This window comes from Salvia hispanica, chromosome 1 (assembly GCF_029641045.1).
Source record: "Salvia hispanica isolate PSC_SH4W2 chromosome 1, Shi_PSC_v1, whole genome shotgun sequence".
In the NCBI taxonomy this organism is placed as follows: Eukaryota; Viridiplantae; Streptophyta; class Magnoliopsida; order Lamiales; family Lamiaceae; genus Salvia; species Salvia hispanica.
In genome coordinates, this window is record NC_142692.1 from 67534158 (window position 1) to 67551321 (window position 17164).

At 33.3% G+C, this 17164-nt stretch overlaps 3 protein-coding genes across 3 annotated transcripts; 1 reads left to right on the top strand and 2 right to left on the bottom strand.

Annotated features, from left to right (window-relative positions):
• The first annotated feature begins 2175 nt into the window (after positions 1-2175).
• On the top strand, positions 2176-6861 carry LOC125223422 (gamma-glutamyl peptidase 5-like). Its single transcript, XM_048126562.2, has 4 exons — positions 2176-2575; positions 6088-6237; positions 6314-6481; positions 6578-6861. The coding sequence occupies exons 1-4, from the start codon at positions 2267-2269 to the stop codon at positions 6677-6679; spliced, it is 729 nt and encodes a 242-aa protein (XP_047982519.1). The 5' UTR covers positions 2176-2266; the 3' UTR covers positions 6680-6861.
• A 2105-nt stretch (positions 6862-8966) lies between these two features.
• Positions 8967-11027, bottom strand: LOC125218937 (uncharacterized). The gene is made up of 5 exons (XM_048120746.2): positions 10903-11027; positions 10090-10146; positions 9846-9929; positions 9561-9730; positions 8967-9259 (listed from the first exon to the last, which is right to left on the bottom strand). The coding sequence occupies exons 1-5, from the start codon at positions 10922-10924 to the stop codon at positions 9161-9163; spliced, it is 432 nt and encodes a 143-aa protein (XP_047976703.1). The 5' UTR covers positions 10925-11027; the 3' UTR covers positions 8967-9160.
• Positions 11028-14546: 3519 nt separating this feature from the next.
• LOC125218460 (uncharacterized) lies at positions 14547-16329 on the bottom strand. The gene is made up of 5 exons (XM_048120131.1): positions 16185-16329; positions 15650-15703; positions 15407-15490; positions 15120-15286; positions 14547-14875 (listed from the first exon to the last, which is right to left on the bottom strand). Exons 1-5 carry the CDS (start codon positions 16204-16206, stop codon positions 14777-14779), a joined length of 426 nt encoding a protein of 141 aa, XP_047976088.1. The 5' UTR covers positions 16207-16329; the 3' UTR covers positions 14547-14776.
• Positions 16330-17164: the final 835 nt, after the last annotated feature.

Sequence of the window (17164 nt, forward strand, 5' to 3'; positions counted from 1 at the left end):
AGAAACATGAGATAAGACTCATTAATTGTGGAAGAAATAAGATTATAAGAGATATAATTGTGGATATTGTAGATAAAAGATTATATCAGATGACGATGAAAAGACTTCATTCTGGATGACCTTATATTTATCTTTCTAACAAACTTAAAGTGTTAGGCCATCAGTTCATATAATAAATACATTCAAATGAATCGAAATTTAATTTTTGCCAAAATGAAAATGTACATGTGGAAAAAGTGAGATTATAAGAGATATAATTGTGGATAATGTAGATAAAAAGATTATATCAAATGACGATAAAAAGACTTCATTTTAGATGACCGTATATTTATTTTTCGAACAAACTTAAAGTATTAGGCCATCAATTCATATATAAATACATCTAAATTAATTGAAATTTAATTTTTGCCAGAATAGTAAGTATATAAACAGAATCCAAATTAAATTATAAGTCTATATATATATAGTTCTTAATTGTTTGTAAATAAACATTCGGTTTGTACATAGTAAAATATTGCTACAAAATATTTGATATCCATTTCAAATAAATATCTATAACTCAACTCCAAATTACATCAATAGTTACAAAACGATATTATTGCATTATTTCATAAAATAAATCAATTTCATATTCATCAAAGTTCTTCACATATATCATCACAATTTGCCCAATATTCCCAATTTATTCTTATTCTTCAGATTCCTCAACATTTTCATCAACATTCACCATTATTCCCGATTTATTCTCATTCTTTATCCAAATTCCATTGATGGTTAGTGGATACTAACCAACTTCTATGTCTTTTCTAAGATTCCAAATATTCCTTATTTTCTATAGATATAGGTCATATTTCATTTTTCATCCATCCCATATAAATATAGCATATATATTTATAGTAATATTTTTCTCTTCTCTTTTTCTTTATTATTTATAGGTCCCACCATCCACTACACAATTTCATTTACTTTTTCTCCTCCTCTCTTACTTTACCAAATGAAACAGTAAAACTCGTGTCAACCCTAAAAGACCATTTATATGGGACGGAGATAGTACTATATTTCGATTATTTGAAAACATAATTATAAATATACAGAATTACGAATGTAAATAAAACAAGAGAAGATTTTAAGAAACATGAGATAAGACTCATTAATTGTGGAAGAAATGAGGTTATAAGAGATATAATTGTGGATAATGTAGATAAAAAGATTATATCAAATGACGATAAAAATACTTAATTTTAGATAATCTTATATTTATTTTTCGAACAAACTTAAAGTATTAGGCCATCATAAATGAGAGTATAAGAGATACTAGCTATAATTGTGGATAATGTAGATAAAAAGATTATATCAAATGACGATGAAAAAAATTAATTTTAGATGATCTTATAATTATTTTTTAAACAAACTTAAAGTATTAGGACATCATAAATGAGATTATAAGAGATACTATAATAGTGGATAATGTAGATAAAAAGATTATATCAAATGACGATGAAAAAGACTTAATTTTAGATGATCTTATATTTTTTTTCCGAACAAACTTAAAGTATTAGGCCATCAGAAATGAGATTATAAGAGATATAATTGTGAATAATGCATATAAAAAGATTATATCAAGTGGCGATGAAAAGACTTAATTTTAGATGATCTTATATTTATTTTTGAAACAAACTTAAAGAATTAGGCCATCAAAAATGAGATTTTAAGAGATATAATTGTGGATAATATATTTAGATTAAAATATTATATCAAATGACGATGAACAGACTTAGTTTTAGATGATCTTTAGTTTTCGAACAGACTTAAAGTATTAGGCCATCAGTTCATATAACAAATACATTTAAATGAATCGAAATTTAGTTTTTGCCAAAATGAAAATGTATATGTTATTTCTCTTCGAAATTCATAATATATGAATAGCTTTCTTTAAATAAAATTTGATTTTTAGATATTTTCAATTTATAAAACATATCAAATCGATATTTGAATTTTAAAAGTGATCAATTAAAAATTATTATAAGAGATAAAACTGTGGATAAAAAATTATATCAAATGACGGTGAAAAATTTAAAATATTTGAATTTTATGGAGTAGTATTTCTAAATTAGTTTATTCCAACAACATTTATTTTTCTATAAATAACCCTTCGAAGTTGAGTTTAGACATCAAATAAACCCATTTCCCCAAACCTTCGCCTCCCTCACTCCCTTTCTCTCTCTACAAACACTCCTTCATCGCCAAATCTAGAGAGAGAGAGAGAATGGGAGGCCAGAAATTCGCCGTCCTCCTCTGCGCCGAGGATTCCGACTACGTGAAGAAGCTCTACGGCGGCTACTACGGCGTGTTCGTGCGAATGCTCAAGGAGGAAGGCGAGAGCTGGGACGTTTTCAGGGTGGCGAGGGGCGATTTTCCCGCCGACGATCAGATCGGCGATTACGACGGCTTCGTCATCACCGGGAGCTGCAATGACGCGCACGGCAACGACCTGTGGATCTGCAAGCTCCTGGCTCTGCTCAACAAGCTCGACGCCATGAAGAAGAAGGTGCTCGGCATCTGCTTCGGCCATCAGGTAATTTTTTAGATTCAATTGCTGTCGATTTGATTCGATTGAGTGCAGATCGTGTGTTGATTTTTGTTGTTTTCGTTTGCGCTGCATCGATTGATTGGTTGCGTTTGCATTCATTCATTTCATCTAGTGTAGATTTGTGTAACCGCAAGGAATTAGGCGTATAAAACAATATTGGCTGGAAAATGCATTTTGTGCTTCGAAAAGTATAAAAACTTGCACAAGTAGTTCCAAACGGCATTTTATTCTTTTTTTTTCGGTTTTATCGCTTTTATGCCTGGTGAGTTTGTTGCGGCAGCTGTCTTTACATGGTTTTCCATCGTCACACGTTTTTCTCCTTGTTGTATGTGTAGAACTCTGCATTTTATATACTATAAATTTTGATCTTCCTATCATTAAAGTTAATTTAATCTCGTGTTAATTCAATTTCGAGATTATAATTTAAGCTCGTGTCGATTCAAAAGGAAATTTATCGCAGCCAAACACTTTTGAATTGACTGTGGTAGAATTAGAGGTCAATTATCTTCTCTCCAGTGACTACTTTGGCTTTTCCACTTTTAGAAACCATGGTTTTCAAAGTTTTCTCATATATTCATATGTGCACTTTAAAATATTTCACTTGCTGCACTTGTATTAAAAAATGGTAACTTATAAATGAAATAGGGAACTTAAAAAATACTAATTGCTCCCTATATTAGTCAATATGGTTAGATTAATTAGTGGTATGATCGATTCATTACGAAGCTGTATTAATGAAAGATGAAGATGAGACGTCAAAATCAAGAAGAAATTGTTTAAAAATAAACTAAGGGTTAGGGGACATAGGTGACTTGGTTCGTCGGTGAAATCAATTATAGTTAATCCTGTCACGTTAGACCAAGCTAGATATCATGCTGGGGATGACACGTTTGCACAAGGCATTAACATGAAATTAGGTATTAAGAATATGGTTTAAAAAAATTCATTGTGCAATTAAAAGAGTTGACTGCACTCCAATTATTATGTGAGATAAGCTTGGTGTAAAAAATATTTAGCTAACGTTTCTTCCGCACCACTTTTATACAATTTGAATGGCATTTCTTCTAATTTGAAATATAAAATCAATCGACATTGTTGAATTAGAAAATGCTACTAGGGGTTACCTATATGTCATGAGATGTATTTTAATGGATCTAATGAATTAAATAATGAACTAGATTGAGTTATGTACATGGGATGTGATTACTGGTTCACATTGGGTGGGGGCCATAGTATATAGCAGGCCAACGAAATCTATTAATTAATAAAACTGTCTGTGACTCTTAATTTTATTTATATTAAAGAATTTGTTGCTTAAGCCCAATAGATTGTTTGTTAAATTAAAAATAGTCAAGTAGCATCGTAGCAAAGTTTCGTGGGGCTTGTAAATACATTAACGAATTTCGAAAAGAAGTAGAAGGACTGGTCAAAATTGAGAAAGTCAAATTCCATTAACTCCTAAAATTGGGCTATGGTTTTGTAAACATAGTTTTTTTTTATAAGTTATGCCATTTTTGATTAGTTTTTTTGTAAGTTATGCATTTCTGAATGTGATAGCAATGACCACAAGGAAACAAGGAATAGCTGACTAGATAGTAGATACCCTTTGTTTTCCATAACTTATGTGCATGAAAAGAATAGAGATACCAAATATTTTTTGCCAAAAATGTGGAAAAAGGCAAAAGGGTTGGAGTCTCTCTCACCCTGTGTCTCTCCATTATTGATGTTGGCCACATGGGCTGTGGGGGGCTCACTGCTAATTAGTACTCCCTCCGTCCACGAAAATTCGTTCCAGTTTGACCGGGCACGGGTTTTAAGAAATGTAATGGAAATTGAGTTGAAAAAGTTAGTGGATTGTGGATCCTACTTTTATATATTAATTTTATAATAAAATGTGAGTAGGAATGAGTTAGTTAAATATGAGGTCCACTACCAAAAATGGTAAAAGTGAAATGGGACAAATTTTGGGGGACGGACGAAAATGGAAAAATGGGACAAATTTTGGTGGACGGAGGGAGTATAAAACTATTTCTTGATTTTGGATTAAAGCTTTTCTACTTCATGATGCATACATACTAACATAAGTATAGGAGATGCTTAGCATGTCAAGTTTAATGTGTATATATATCATCAATCATGTTTATCTAAATTAACACAAGAAATCTGAAGACCTGTGGATGATTTAAAAATTTTTATATTGAAACTTATTATACATAAAAAATGGTGTCTTTATCCTAAATATGAAAACTCAGCTGTATTAGGACTTGCCTGTACAAGTGGACGGTTGCATATATCTCTGCTTTCTCTTTATTATGGTCCAAGTCCGTGCAGTACAGCTGGATTTATTTGGGTCCACGCCACCTGCCTTATTTTTACAGTATGATACTAATTGATAAGTGATAACACCCATCAACGAAACAACCAAGATAACATTATATATGCTGATTTCTACTAGTACCGCTAGGATATATCACACACTACATATCATATATCTATAGTTTGAAATGGTTTATCTTGAGATATCTATATTTTATGGATTATAATATTAGAACATGCCATGCTTGTTGAGCGTGTGGAAGTTTTTATTTTTAATACTAGCTACATTTTTTGTTGATATAGCTAAACTAGCATAAAAATTGCATCCACTTCACATTTGCTTCGATAACTCTTCTCTTTACATCTTTGTGCCTTGTTAAAAACCATACTCACCTTGGGATTCTAGTCTACTATTACATGATTTGCGTTTGTGTGTGTGCGTGTGTGTTAACAAGATTCTTTTGAAAGTATGTACGAACAGAAGAAACAACCACTTAGTGAAACATTTAGGAAGTGAACAATATTTTTAGTATAGCAAACAATTGGACCAGTTAGTTGAGGCATTATGGTCCACATCAGTTCCTTCACAACTTTACATTTTAGGTCTAAACCTATAACCACCAACTAGTGCTCTGGCACCGAATTGTTGTTTTATGGGTTTTTATCATCCACAAGTTAGGATTTAAGAAGAGTAATCAAACTATAGTGAGAAAGATTAGTTACATATCCATGATTGAGTCGATTGTGATGTCTTTTCAGTAGCTTTTTGCAAAAGCTAAAATCTTGAAATTCATGTTATGACCATAAGAAACCAGTAGGTGGAGTGTGTTGATGATTAGATGCTGTGCTCCTTTATGTGTAATATTCCATATAAGAACCTGTGATCCTTGTTTCTTCAATATTCACTGACTTGACGGCATGTCCATTGTTTTCCCAATACGAAAATGATGTCCAAATCATGTAATTTTGTCATCTATACCTTTCCCACAATATATGGTAATACTAGTTATATAGGCTTGTCCTAGTGGGATGATAAGGATTTCCATTTCCACCATTAAAGGACATGGTGTGTGTGTGTGTATGTGTGTGTGTTTAGCACTGAGAATGGTTAAGGGGACTGAATATGAATCAAATGTGACATAATGTTTTGTAAGTAAAAAAGATTTTTGATGTGTAATTAGATAATGGCACGAGCTCTTGGAGGAAAGATTGGAAGAGCAAGAGGGGGATGGGACATTGGAATCACAGAAGTTCAACTCTATCCATCAAAAATATTCACTTCCCTCGATATACCTTCTTCGCTTTCCGTCATCGAATGCCACCGGGATGAGGTTTGTTTCCTCGAATCCAACAACTTAGTTTCTGAATCCTAATACTAATGTGTTGATTCTGACCGAATTGAATTAGGTATGGTCTCTCCCGCCAGAGGCCGAGGTGCTAGCATGGTCGGAGAGGACCGGAGTCGAGATGTTTAGGAGTGGAGATCACATCATGGGCATCCAAGGCCACCCCGAATACACAAAGGACATCCTCTTGCACCTTATCGACCGCCTCTCCAGCCGCCAACTCATCGAGGTACGAATCATATCAATCTTCGTTCAACGTTTATTTTGAGTAATAAGATAGACCGGCAATCATTGTGAGTTATTTAATATGGCCTTATCGCGACAGGAGTCCCTTGCGGAGGAGGGTAAGTCGAGGCTGGAGAAGAGTGAACCGGACCGGGACGTGTGGTGGAAACTGTGCACGAGTTTCTTGAAAGGGAGGTGGTGATGGAAAAGGCAGCTTCAAATAAAAATCATAAGGATGTAAATATAGATCAAAGTCAGTTGTTTGGCTCTCTAGAGAAATGTCATCAAATGTGATGAGTCTTGACTCTTTGATTAATTATCGATGTATTGAAGCTTGGACTTTGATTTTCACTAATTTAATTATTTAAATAATTTCATGATCAATATTTGAATATTTCTTTGTTATCATGGTTTAACCTCAAAGTATTGAAGCAAGAATTCAAAGGACACTTTCGTATATTGGGACAAGATCTAATTGACTCTAAGTCTATTAGTAAGAAAAAAGATAAATGTAAAGACATTGCAAGTGCATTCTCGCAATCGATTTGGACTGAAATTAATCAAATTTAAATTTTATTACTTAATTATATTAATGTACCTTACTAAATTGCTCCTTCTATACTAATATCATACTAGTATTATTTAACTATTTTAAATAAATGTTAGATTTCAATTTTATAAAATAAATTTTAAATTTTAGATTATATATGGTCTATTGAGGAAAAATATTTTTGACTTTTTAAAGTTGTGTGAATTATAAATACTACTAGTAGTATATCTTAAATATAAAACTAACCTAAAAAGAAATTAGTAGGTACCATGAAATTAGTAGACTGAATGAGTTTTTGTATTATATTATCCGTCAATAAACAGCAGCCATCTTTGTGTGTGTGTGTTAATTGATTGAATTCAATTTTTTGGTGCCACGGCTTAGTAACTAATATATATTATCTGCCACGGCAACCTTTGTTTAACTAATCTGTTTTACCTAATCATATTAAATCATATTGGCAATCTTGCGTTTTTATGTGGTTCTCCGAGATATCACTTTACTATGTTGAATGGAAGATTCGTGGTCGATAAATCATGGATCGGCATTGCTAGCTGAATCTCTCGTCAATCCATAATTTCTCGACCATGAATCTTCCATTCTATTCTCACGTCTTGATTGTTCATCCGGGTGGACGGATCTTGAAGAATCAATATGGTGAAGTGAGATCTTGGGAGAACCACACAAAAACACGAAATAGCCTTGACCCAATCCTATGAATTAAGATACAAAAATGGCATGAAAACTGATGCAAGAGGGAGAGAGAGAAGGCCGGTAACGGCTAGGGTTTGGAGAGGAATGTGTTGTGCAATTGTGTGCTAGGGTTTCCCACCTCTCTTCACTATTTATAAGATGAACTTTTATTGAACTAGAATGTGGATCATGGAGTAGTTAGATGTTGGGCTAGCCCACTAAACAATAAACTTATTAATTCAATTAACTCTTAGGACCCCTTTGATAAGAAAGCTGTGATATGAGAAGATATGTAAAAATAAGATAAGAATACGGACTTCATGTCAAGATATGCAAAGATAAGATTTTTTTTTCGTTGTTGTTTGATAGAAAAAAAGAAATTATTTAAATTTGTATAGTATATTAAATAACATGGCTTAACTTGACAAATTGGTGGGTTACATAAAAATGGTTCAAGTTATAATTTGGTAAGATTAGAGAAGGCCTTTGTCTTATATTGGGCTTTGAGTTAAGCTTAATTATGATATCAAACAATTACAAATGTACATACATAAATCTCTATCTTGGTATTACTAACTTATCAAACACGTCCTTAATTTAATTGTTTTCAAACTTAGAGAGCCGTTTGTTGGAAAACTGGTGGCATTCTTCTAATGAATCGCCTTTTTTTTTAAATTATGTAGGAATAAATATGCTAACTTGTGGCAGCTATTAAGTTCCTTGCTTATATTAAAGTAAAATAGTGTACGAGTATACCGTAACTCTTAAAATCAATCTTCTGGTTTCACGATAAATTGCACTATAAATGCTAAGACAACGTTTTTCCTCCGACCAACTTATAGTTTAAGCCACTCAATTAAGTATTAACATTTCAAACTTCAGCACTGATAAGACCGAAAACATTAACTACCCCGTAATAACTTGAAATTCGCGTTGGACTTGTGAAATAAGCGTATGGATCAATGTCATCAGCTATCAGACATCGAGGAAGAGCTATTCATTTGATTTTTTTTTTTTCCAGATTTAATTTTAATTTTCATATTTCGTTGTATTTTCTTTTATTTCCTTTCGAAGTTTTTAGAGTTTCTGGACCACTTCCAATAGTGGTTTCATTATTGCTCAGTCAATTTTGATATTATTTTCGGATGATTGGTTTATGTGTATTCTCGATGATTTTGATCATTCTTGTAACACATTTGTGTCACACTAGATAAGCCAAGCAAAGGCAATGCAGATGAGAAATCCATTTGGAGCAAGTAAGCAACATTGTACCATAACTTTATTATTTTCAAAATTCAAATGATCATACTCAAAACATCAAACGACGACGAAAAAGAACATAGAGGTAGTAGAAACCACCAGTCCATACAATTACCAGCTTATACTAACTAACATGAACATCTTATTTTAGGAACATACGAAAATCAAATTCCCATGTATTTAGGAACTCATTATCGAGCCCGAGCTTCTGCGGCAATCAGCCAACATATCCATGTAGAACTGGCACTTGCTGATTTCACTTCCATAGTTATTCAGGCACTGCACAAGAATCACCCAAAACTTTCCTCTCAAACACAGAAGCAATAAATATAAGATGCTCAGCATTAAGGAAGCATCACGATTAGCCAAAGCACGACACATATAACGTGCGTGCTACAAGATATGATCACATTGTACCATTCCTCTATTCTTCCAAGATCAATGACTTCCATTAGGACAACAAAATTGCAGATTTTTTTTTAAGTTTTCACATTTCATTGGACTAAAGAGGTTATGTGACAATAGCAAGACGTTGTTTCATGAAAAGAACCCATGATGGTAATAGGAAAGCTATACTTACATCCTGGAAAGCTTTGAATTGCACATTACAAGCATCAGATGCCCTCATGTCGGGTGCAGTAGATGGTGCAATAGCTCCAGAGACGACCCCTTCATGGTGAATTGTTCGTGGACCCATAACAGCATCCACTGCCCTATGTGCAACAGCGCTTCCAGTACCAAAAGCCGCACCTATAAAGAAACAATGGGAATTTTTAGAGCCGGAAAAACAAAAATGCAACCGCAGCCTATTTCTGAAGGTGCGATAACAGAGCTTCATATATCATTTAAGGCAGTGTGAACGTACCTTGGGCTATGGTTGAGCCAATGGCTCCAAGCATAGATCCACCATGCCCACTTTGAACAGGAGCTGGAGGAGGAGCTTGACGAACTGCTTAAAAGAACAGAATGATGAGCTGGGATACACTATGTTTACACCAGACGTTGAAATACAACGTGTACTCAATCAGCAGAAAGTGAACAGGAAGAACACAATCAAAAACAAAAAAGAAACAAATTCTCCCCGTAGACATATATGCATGATTAGGCACCTGGTTGAGGTGGATTCCGTACTGGAGCTGCACGAGGAGTCGGGCGGGCAGATCTTCCTGTCAAATCATCAATTCATAATCAGCATCGAACCATATACTTACCATTATCCATAGCCAGACAACATTACATTGCGACACTTGAATCTCGTAGATACGCACCACACGATAAATAGAAGCATTCAACAAAAATTACAATGGAAGTTTTGAAGTACAAAAATCCCAGCAATGGAAATGCAATCAGATCTATGCATTTACATACTAGAGAGGACATTAACCAGAGACACAAGAATATCAATAGAGATCAATCTAGCAAGAGAAATAAGAGACACTAAGGGTTAATAACAGTCTGTATCAACTCAGATCTCTGCAGAGACTACATAGCAAATGAAAGCATACATATCTAAAGCAGTTATCAACAATTCATTCCAACAATCCGAAGTTCAAATCATCACCCCCTTCCAATCAAGCTCAAATCAAAATTAAAAAAAAACACATACTATCAAATTCAGCACCAAAATATCCAACTGATATCATTATCCAAAAAATACACAAAAATTTTGTACTCCTAACATGTTTCCATTATTCCATCTCTGATCTCTAAAATTACCAATAGGAGCAAAACATATCAAAAACAGGAACAGCAAATCTTATTCTAGCATTTACAATCATGATCAACGCAAATACTGATTCAACAACAAAGCAGCAAATGAGGAATCCATGATGAAATTGATCAGTAATCTCTAATCAATAACAGATCGAAAAAAATCAGCTGCTAACGAAACTAAAATGAAGCAGAGAAGCGAGAAAACTCACCACCGGAGCTACGGCGAGGCATTTTGCGTAGGTTTTCTCTTGAAATTGACGAAGGAATAGAAATTTCAGGTGTTTACTGTTTATGAGCTAACAACAGAACTCCACCGCTTTATAGATTTGGGAGACGAGTCGGTGAGATCGTCTGTATACGAGTTTTTCGTGTATCCGGGACGTGTCGAAATATCATTGGTTGAAATAAAATGGTAACCAATCGGATGTGAGGGGCTCACGGGCTATCATGGGGATGCAATGACGCGGAATTCTAGATAGGGATGATTCTGTTTTATTTCTTGGAGAAGAGGTTATCTACAAAACCGGTCAAATTTGTAAAAAAAAATAACGAGAAATAGTAAAATTTAATTTTTTTGGTTATTTAATTTATATATAGACTGCTGAATTTTGTAAAAAAAAAAACTGATTTTATATTTAGTTGTGATTTAACTTACTTTTGTAGCATGGATTTGAGAAAAGCTCCATTTTTAGTTGGAGCTTTGACATAATATTGGATATGGTATTCATGCATTAAATAAACTATCAATATCAATGTGTAATCCCACTCAAAATATACTCCCTCCGTCTCAGATAATTTAGGACACTTTGATCCGGTACGAATTTTAAGAAATCTAATGAAAAGTGAGTTGAAAAAGTTGATGGGATGTGGGTCCTACTTTTAAAGTATTAGTTTTATAATAAAATGTGAGTAGGAATGAGTTAGTGGAATATGGAGTCCACTACCAAAAATAGTAAAAGTGAAATGAGACAAATTATGTGGAACGGCCCGAAATGGAATACTGGGTCGAATTATCTGGGACTGAGGGAGTAATTGTTTATCATTGTTTCGATATATGGTAAGTAAATTTAATTCCAGTTATAATTAGATGACTAGATGGTATTTCCTATTATAATTTTGAGATGAAATGTACGCATTAAGGAAATTATTATTATTATATTATTATTATTATTATTATTTATTATTATTATTATTGCATTATGATATTCATGCATTCAATAAATTATCAATATCAATGTGTAATCACACTAAAAAAAATTGTTTATCATTGTTTCGATATATGGTAAGTAAATTTATTTCCGATGAGAATTAGATCAGTGGAGATTATGGTAAGTAAACCAAGATAAATTTATTTCCTATTAGAATTCGATAACTAGAGATTGTAAATACGTACTTATATAAGTTTGATTCCAATTCTACTTAGGAAAAACATTGTTCCCAATTCTTCTATATATACTATTCAAGGATCCTACTCTGTATTCTCTTCTAAGAAATATAGCTTACTTCTTTTCAATTCGGATCATCTATTATCATTCAAAATTTTTATTTTCTCGGTGACATAAACGTCGAGTAATGGGAAAGCGACAAAGATTTCATCGTTGCGAGGATTCGAGATTGCATGGTCGGACGAAGAAGATATCGCAAAATTGTATGTTACCTCTTTTACTTTACTTTTCAGGTTTTCTGTTTTTATCCATCCAGTCTGCATGAATTTTAATACGAAGTTAGTAAAGTAGGAGAGATGAAAAGAAAATATGTAAACAAGATAGAGAAAAAGTGGTGAAAAAGTTTTTATAAACCTAGACGAAACTAATTTTGATTTACAAATCAAGATAGAATAATGAAATTATTTTTCTTATCAAAGGATGAAGTTTTGATAATACAATATGCTGTTTTTTTTTCAAAGATGTGTTTTCTTTTGCTTTATTGTTGACCTAAGTATATATACTAATCTAGTTCATAATTTTTGAGGTCATAAAAATATTGAATTCTATCTAATATACGTGTGCTTTTACAAAATTATTTGCAGTGGTTTGGGTGCCAAAAATACCTAAATGGGAGAGGGAATTCTGCTACAAAATAGGGTCATTCACATGGGAAAATTTCATAGAAGCCAAGAAGCAAACAAGATTTTTCTACAAAATCACAGATTGGAACGACTCTGCTGTAGAGGAGGCCTTCCTTAGAAGCAAATATAGATTTTTCGCCATGATCAACGGCGTTGTCGTCAATTCTGATGACTTAAATCCCGACCTATACATTGACGAAATACATTGGGACGAGCCAGATGGCCATGATGATGGGTTCGATAGGGCAAACATTAGTGATACAGAAGACGAAGAAGAAGATGAAGAAGTGAATGCAATTAATGTTAGTTATTTGGATATCAAGCCCACGGGATGGGAATGTGATTGTAAAGATGAAAGATTGCCAGATGTCTTATGTTTCTAGTAAATACATACCGATGTCTTATGTTTCTAGTAATTTATTTTTGTATTCGAATTTGTTTCTGGATTGTATTTGAACAAAGTTTAGACTAATTTTCTTTTATTTTATATAAAGATGAGTTTGAATAATGTACAACTTTATCAGCCATATGTTGATTTTGATGCAATAGTAGATAGTTTTGATCAAGAGTTTTTGTATTGGCTGATTGACATAGACAATAACTTTCATGCCTCAATTAAACGAATTTGAACTATAATGAAACTTTTCTCTTATAAAAAACTAATCAAAGTATTTAAAAGTTTTCTCAAAATTTAAACTATAAAATAAACAAAATAAAGCTATAAATTGAATTTTTCTGACTATTCACCATGATTAACCTTTTTCGTGTCAATTAACTACTTCGAATATTTCTAGATCTATTTATTAACAAAAAGACAACATCATTATAGTCCGTTTGATACACGGAGTTGGAATTGGAATTTGAATTGAAATTGAATTCATTGGAATTGGAATTTGAATTGAAATTGAAATTCAATTGCAAATCCTTTGTTTGTTTAAATAAAATAGTAATTCCCTAAGTTCCTCAAGATTATGTACTTTTAATTGAGCACATGTTTTAATGCACAACTAATAAAGTACGATAGAGATAAAAAAAAAATAATAATAATAAAAATATTGTTAGTGGAATCTAAATCCTGATTTCATTAGAGAGAAAAAAGTTACAAAATTAGAAAATACATATATTAGGACAACTAATAAGATAAGAATGCGTGCTCTTATTGAACGGAGTGAGTAATTAATACTCCCACCATCCACAAAAAAATAGGACACATTTAGCGTCATACACCAACAACCCTATTTCTTGTGGACGGAGTAAATACTATCGAATTGAAAAATTGTGCTCACACAATATACACAGTCACTAAATACACAAAATATGCACAGTTCAGTGTGTGTATATTATGTGGGTATGTTTGAATGTATATGTATATATAGTGTGTATTCCCTCCGTCCCATAAAAGATGTCACAGACACGAGATTTTAGGAGATTTTATTTTGTGTGTTAAATAGAGAGAGAAAATATAATTTTATATTCATGTGAGAGGAAACTTTTTCTAAAAATGAAAATGTGACATCTTTTGTGGGACAAACTAAAAAGAAAAGTGTGACATCTTTTGTGGGAATTCCACAAAAAGGAAAATGTGACATCTTTTGTGGGACGGAGGGAGTATATAGTTTGCATGTTATATGTGTTGTTTGAAGGTGGAACACATTATATGTGTGCTATGGGTAAATAGTGTGTGAAGTACCTATCTAATGATAACAATTCCACACAAACATCATCTCAGTAAAGTGCAAGGAACTTGGCAAATATTTAGAAATTAAAGCATAGTACAAAACTAAATTTCACAATGAAGAACAAGAGCATCCATTATCATCAACAATAACAAGTTCAAAAGATTCTCTTTATTTTCCAATGAACACCATGCAAAATGGTAAACAGAGTGCGAGTAGAAGCCCAACAAGGTCTGTAGACCACCAATTTAAATGATGTAAAACCAATATTCAATGTCAATGATAGGAATCCTTAGTGACATTCCAATAGAAATAGTTTCAAATGAGTGCATACTGCGCTTAGGCGCTCATCGAAGAACCAGAGTTTCTGCGGCACTCAACAAGCATGTCCATGTAGAACTGGCACTTGGTGATGTCACTTCCATAGCTGTTCAGGCACTGCAGAAAGATCGGCACAGGAGCTATTCAGATTTAGAAGAACGAAAAAAAAGACATTCTACACGAAGGAAATAATTGAGTTCGAGAGCTCAAGAAACGATAAACATGATAGCACAATGATCCATTGAGTGTCACCCATGAACAACCAATTACCAAGAAATTCCTTACTAATTGATATATTCACAAGCTAAATGGGGATGATGATTAGTTTTTCGACAAAATTTGAACAAAGACGTGTACTTACATCCTGGAAAGCCTTGTTGTGCACGCCACATGCATCAGATCCACCCATGCTGGGTGCTGGGGCTGCAGCAGCTTCGGATGCAACGGTTTCATGCTGAATTGTGCGTGGGCCCATAACGGCATCAACTGCCCTATGTGCCATTGCGCTTCCAGTACCAAATGCCATCCCTAAAGAAGCACAACAGATGTGGGAAATCAGTGAGACTAAACTAATATACATCTAACAGAACATACTATGAAACTAATAAATAAATTGCATAGTCCATATTCCGAATAGAATCCCCATACCCTGAGCAATGGTTGAACCAATGCCACTAAGCATGGATCCACCGGAGCCACCTTGGACCGGAGCTGGAGGAGGAGCGCTGCTCACTACACAAAGCCACAGAAGAAAGCATTAGCTAGAAATACACACATAAGCTGAAACTGAAGCCAGTTGTGATTTGTTGAAGTAATGAAATGTAAATGCCACAGTTTTTCAACACAGCTGTAAATACAATGTTCTAGAATAGAGATGCAGCAGTCAGAAACCTTTCTGAGGAGGCGGGCTACGTGCAGCTGGACGAGGGGCTGGGCGAGATCTTCCTGCAAATCAAGTGGAGCAAACGGTGATACACTTATCAAAAGAAGTATCCATACAAACTATATATTGCAGAGTTGATACCAATAAGAATAAAAGCAGTTGAACAACAGCGTTAAACCCTAGCAAATTAGGAGATTTCATTTCACCAAATTTCAATAATAGCTTGTGGTACAGAATAAATCAATCGTTCAAGGTAAATCCATTCTCAAATAAAGAAGAGCGCATACAATCAAATCCAGAACAAATTTATCCTACCTAATCTCATTATATCCAAAATAAACAAAATCCAAGATTGCAACATACAAGAAATCCATACAATAAAACAGCTGAATAAATTACATGCTCATAATCACAGCAACGAATCGATACAATAAAGGAGCAAAAGTCGACTCTATCAAATCCAGCGGTAAATAATCGATTATAGATCCGAAAAAATCATCGACGAACAATACGAAAACAAAGGCGGAAAATGAGAAAACTTACCACCGGAGCTACGGCGAGCCATTTTTGCTTCTGGATATTTGGAATCGGCTGAATGAAAAACCTAGGAAGGAGAGAGTCGACGGAAATTAGGAAGTGTTTTGGAAATGAAGGTTCAACAAAACCCTAATTTATAACCTGATTTGGGGGCGTTTGGCCAGGTCTCGTATACTAATACGTGGCAAATTGTGATTCGCTGAGGGCTATGGCGAGAGGAGCATGATTCTTCTAGAATACGGATATTTTGTTAATTTGTTATTATTACTCATACGTATATTGCTTTTTGATATTTATAAATTATTTTAATTTGCACTTATTTATGAAAATACATCCGATTATTATTTATATTACTGATAATAATAACAAAATAAATCATATTTTTCACTTAAGATCGTTCATCTTTAAAAAGTGCGAAAATATCTTATTTTCCGTTAAGAATGCAAATAATAAATTGGTATTTTATGGAAATTAGAAAAATCATCTGTCTAACATATAATTTTAAATTTTATGTGGAATTTATTAAAAAATCGTTACATCTGAAATTTGACGTTATTTTAATTTAAAGAAAATTATAGCACTTCACACCTTAAATTTAACATTTACTCAAATTGTTAATCTAATAAAAAATTAATAGTTTATTAGTCGTACTTCAAATAATATCAAATATGTAATCCTTTTGAACAACCTTTTAATATTTTATAATATATTTAGGTGGTGTTCAGTTTTCTAGATAAAATAATAGTATGATATAATTTTTAAATTGATTTGTGGGATTATTTTAGTCATAGGGGTTAGAAACCCTATGACTAATTTTATCCACTTAGGAGGCGTTCGGTTGGTTATATTAATTGTGTCTCGCCGACTTACTAATTTGATGCTCGGTTGCCGCAATCTAAATTAATCTGAGCCCACAAGGCCCGTGTCAAGCCCATCTCAATGTTGCCATTTTAAGTGTTTATGGCAGACAACTTATCGCACCACTA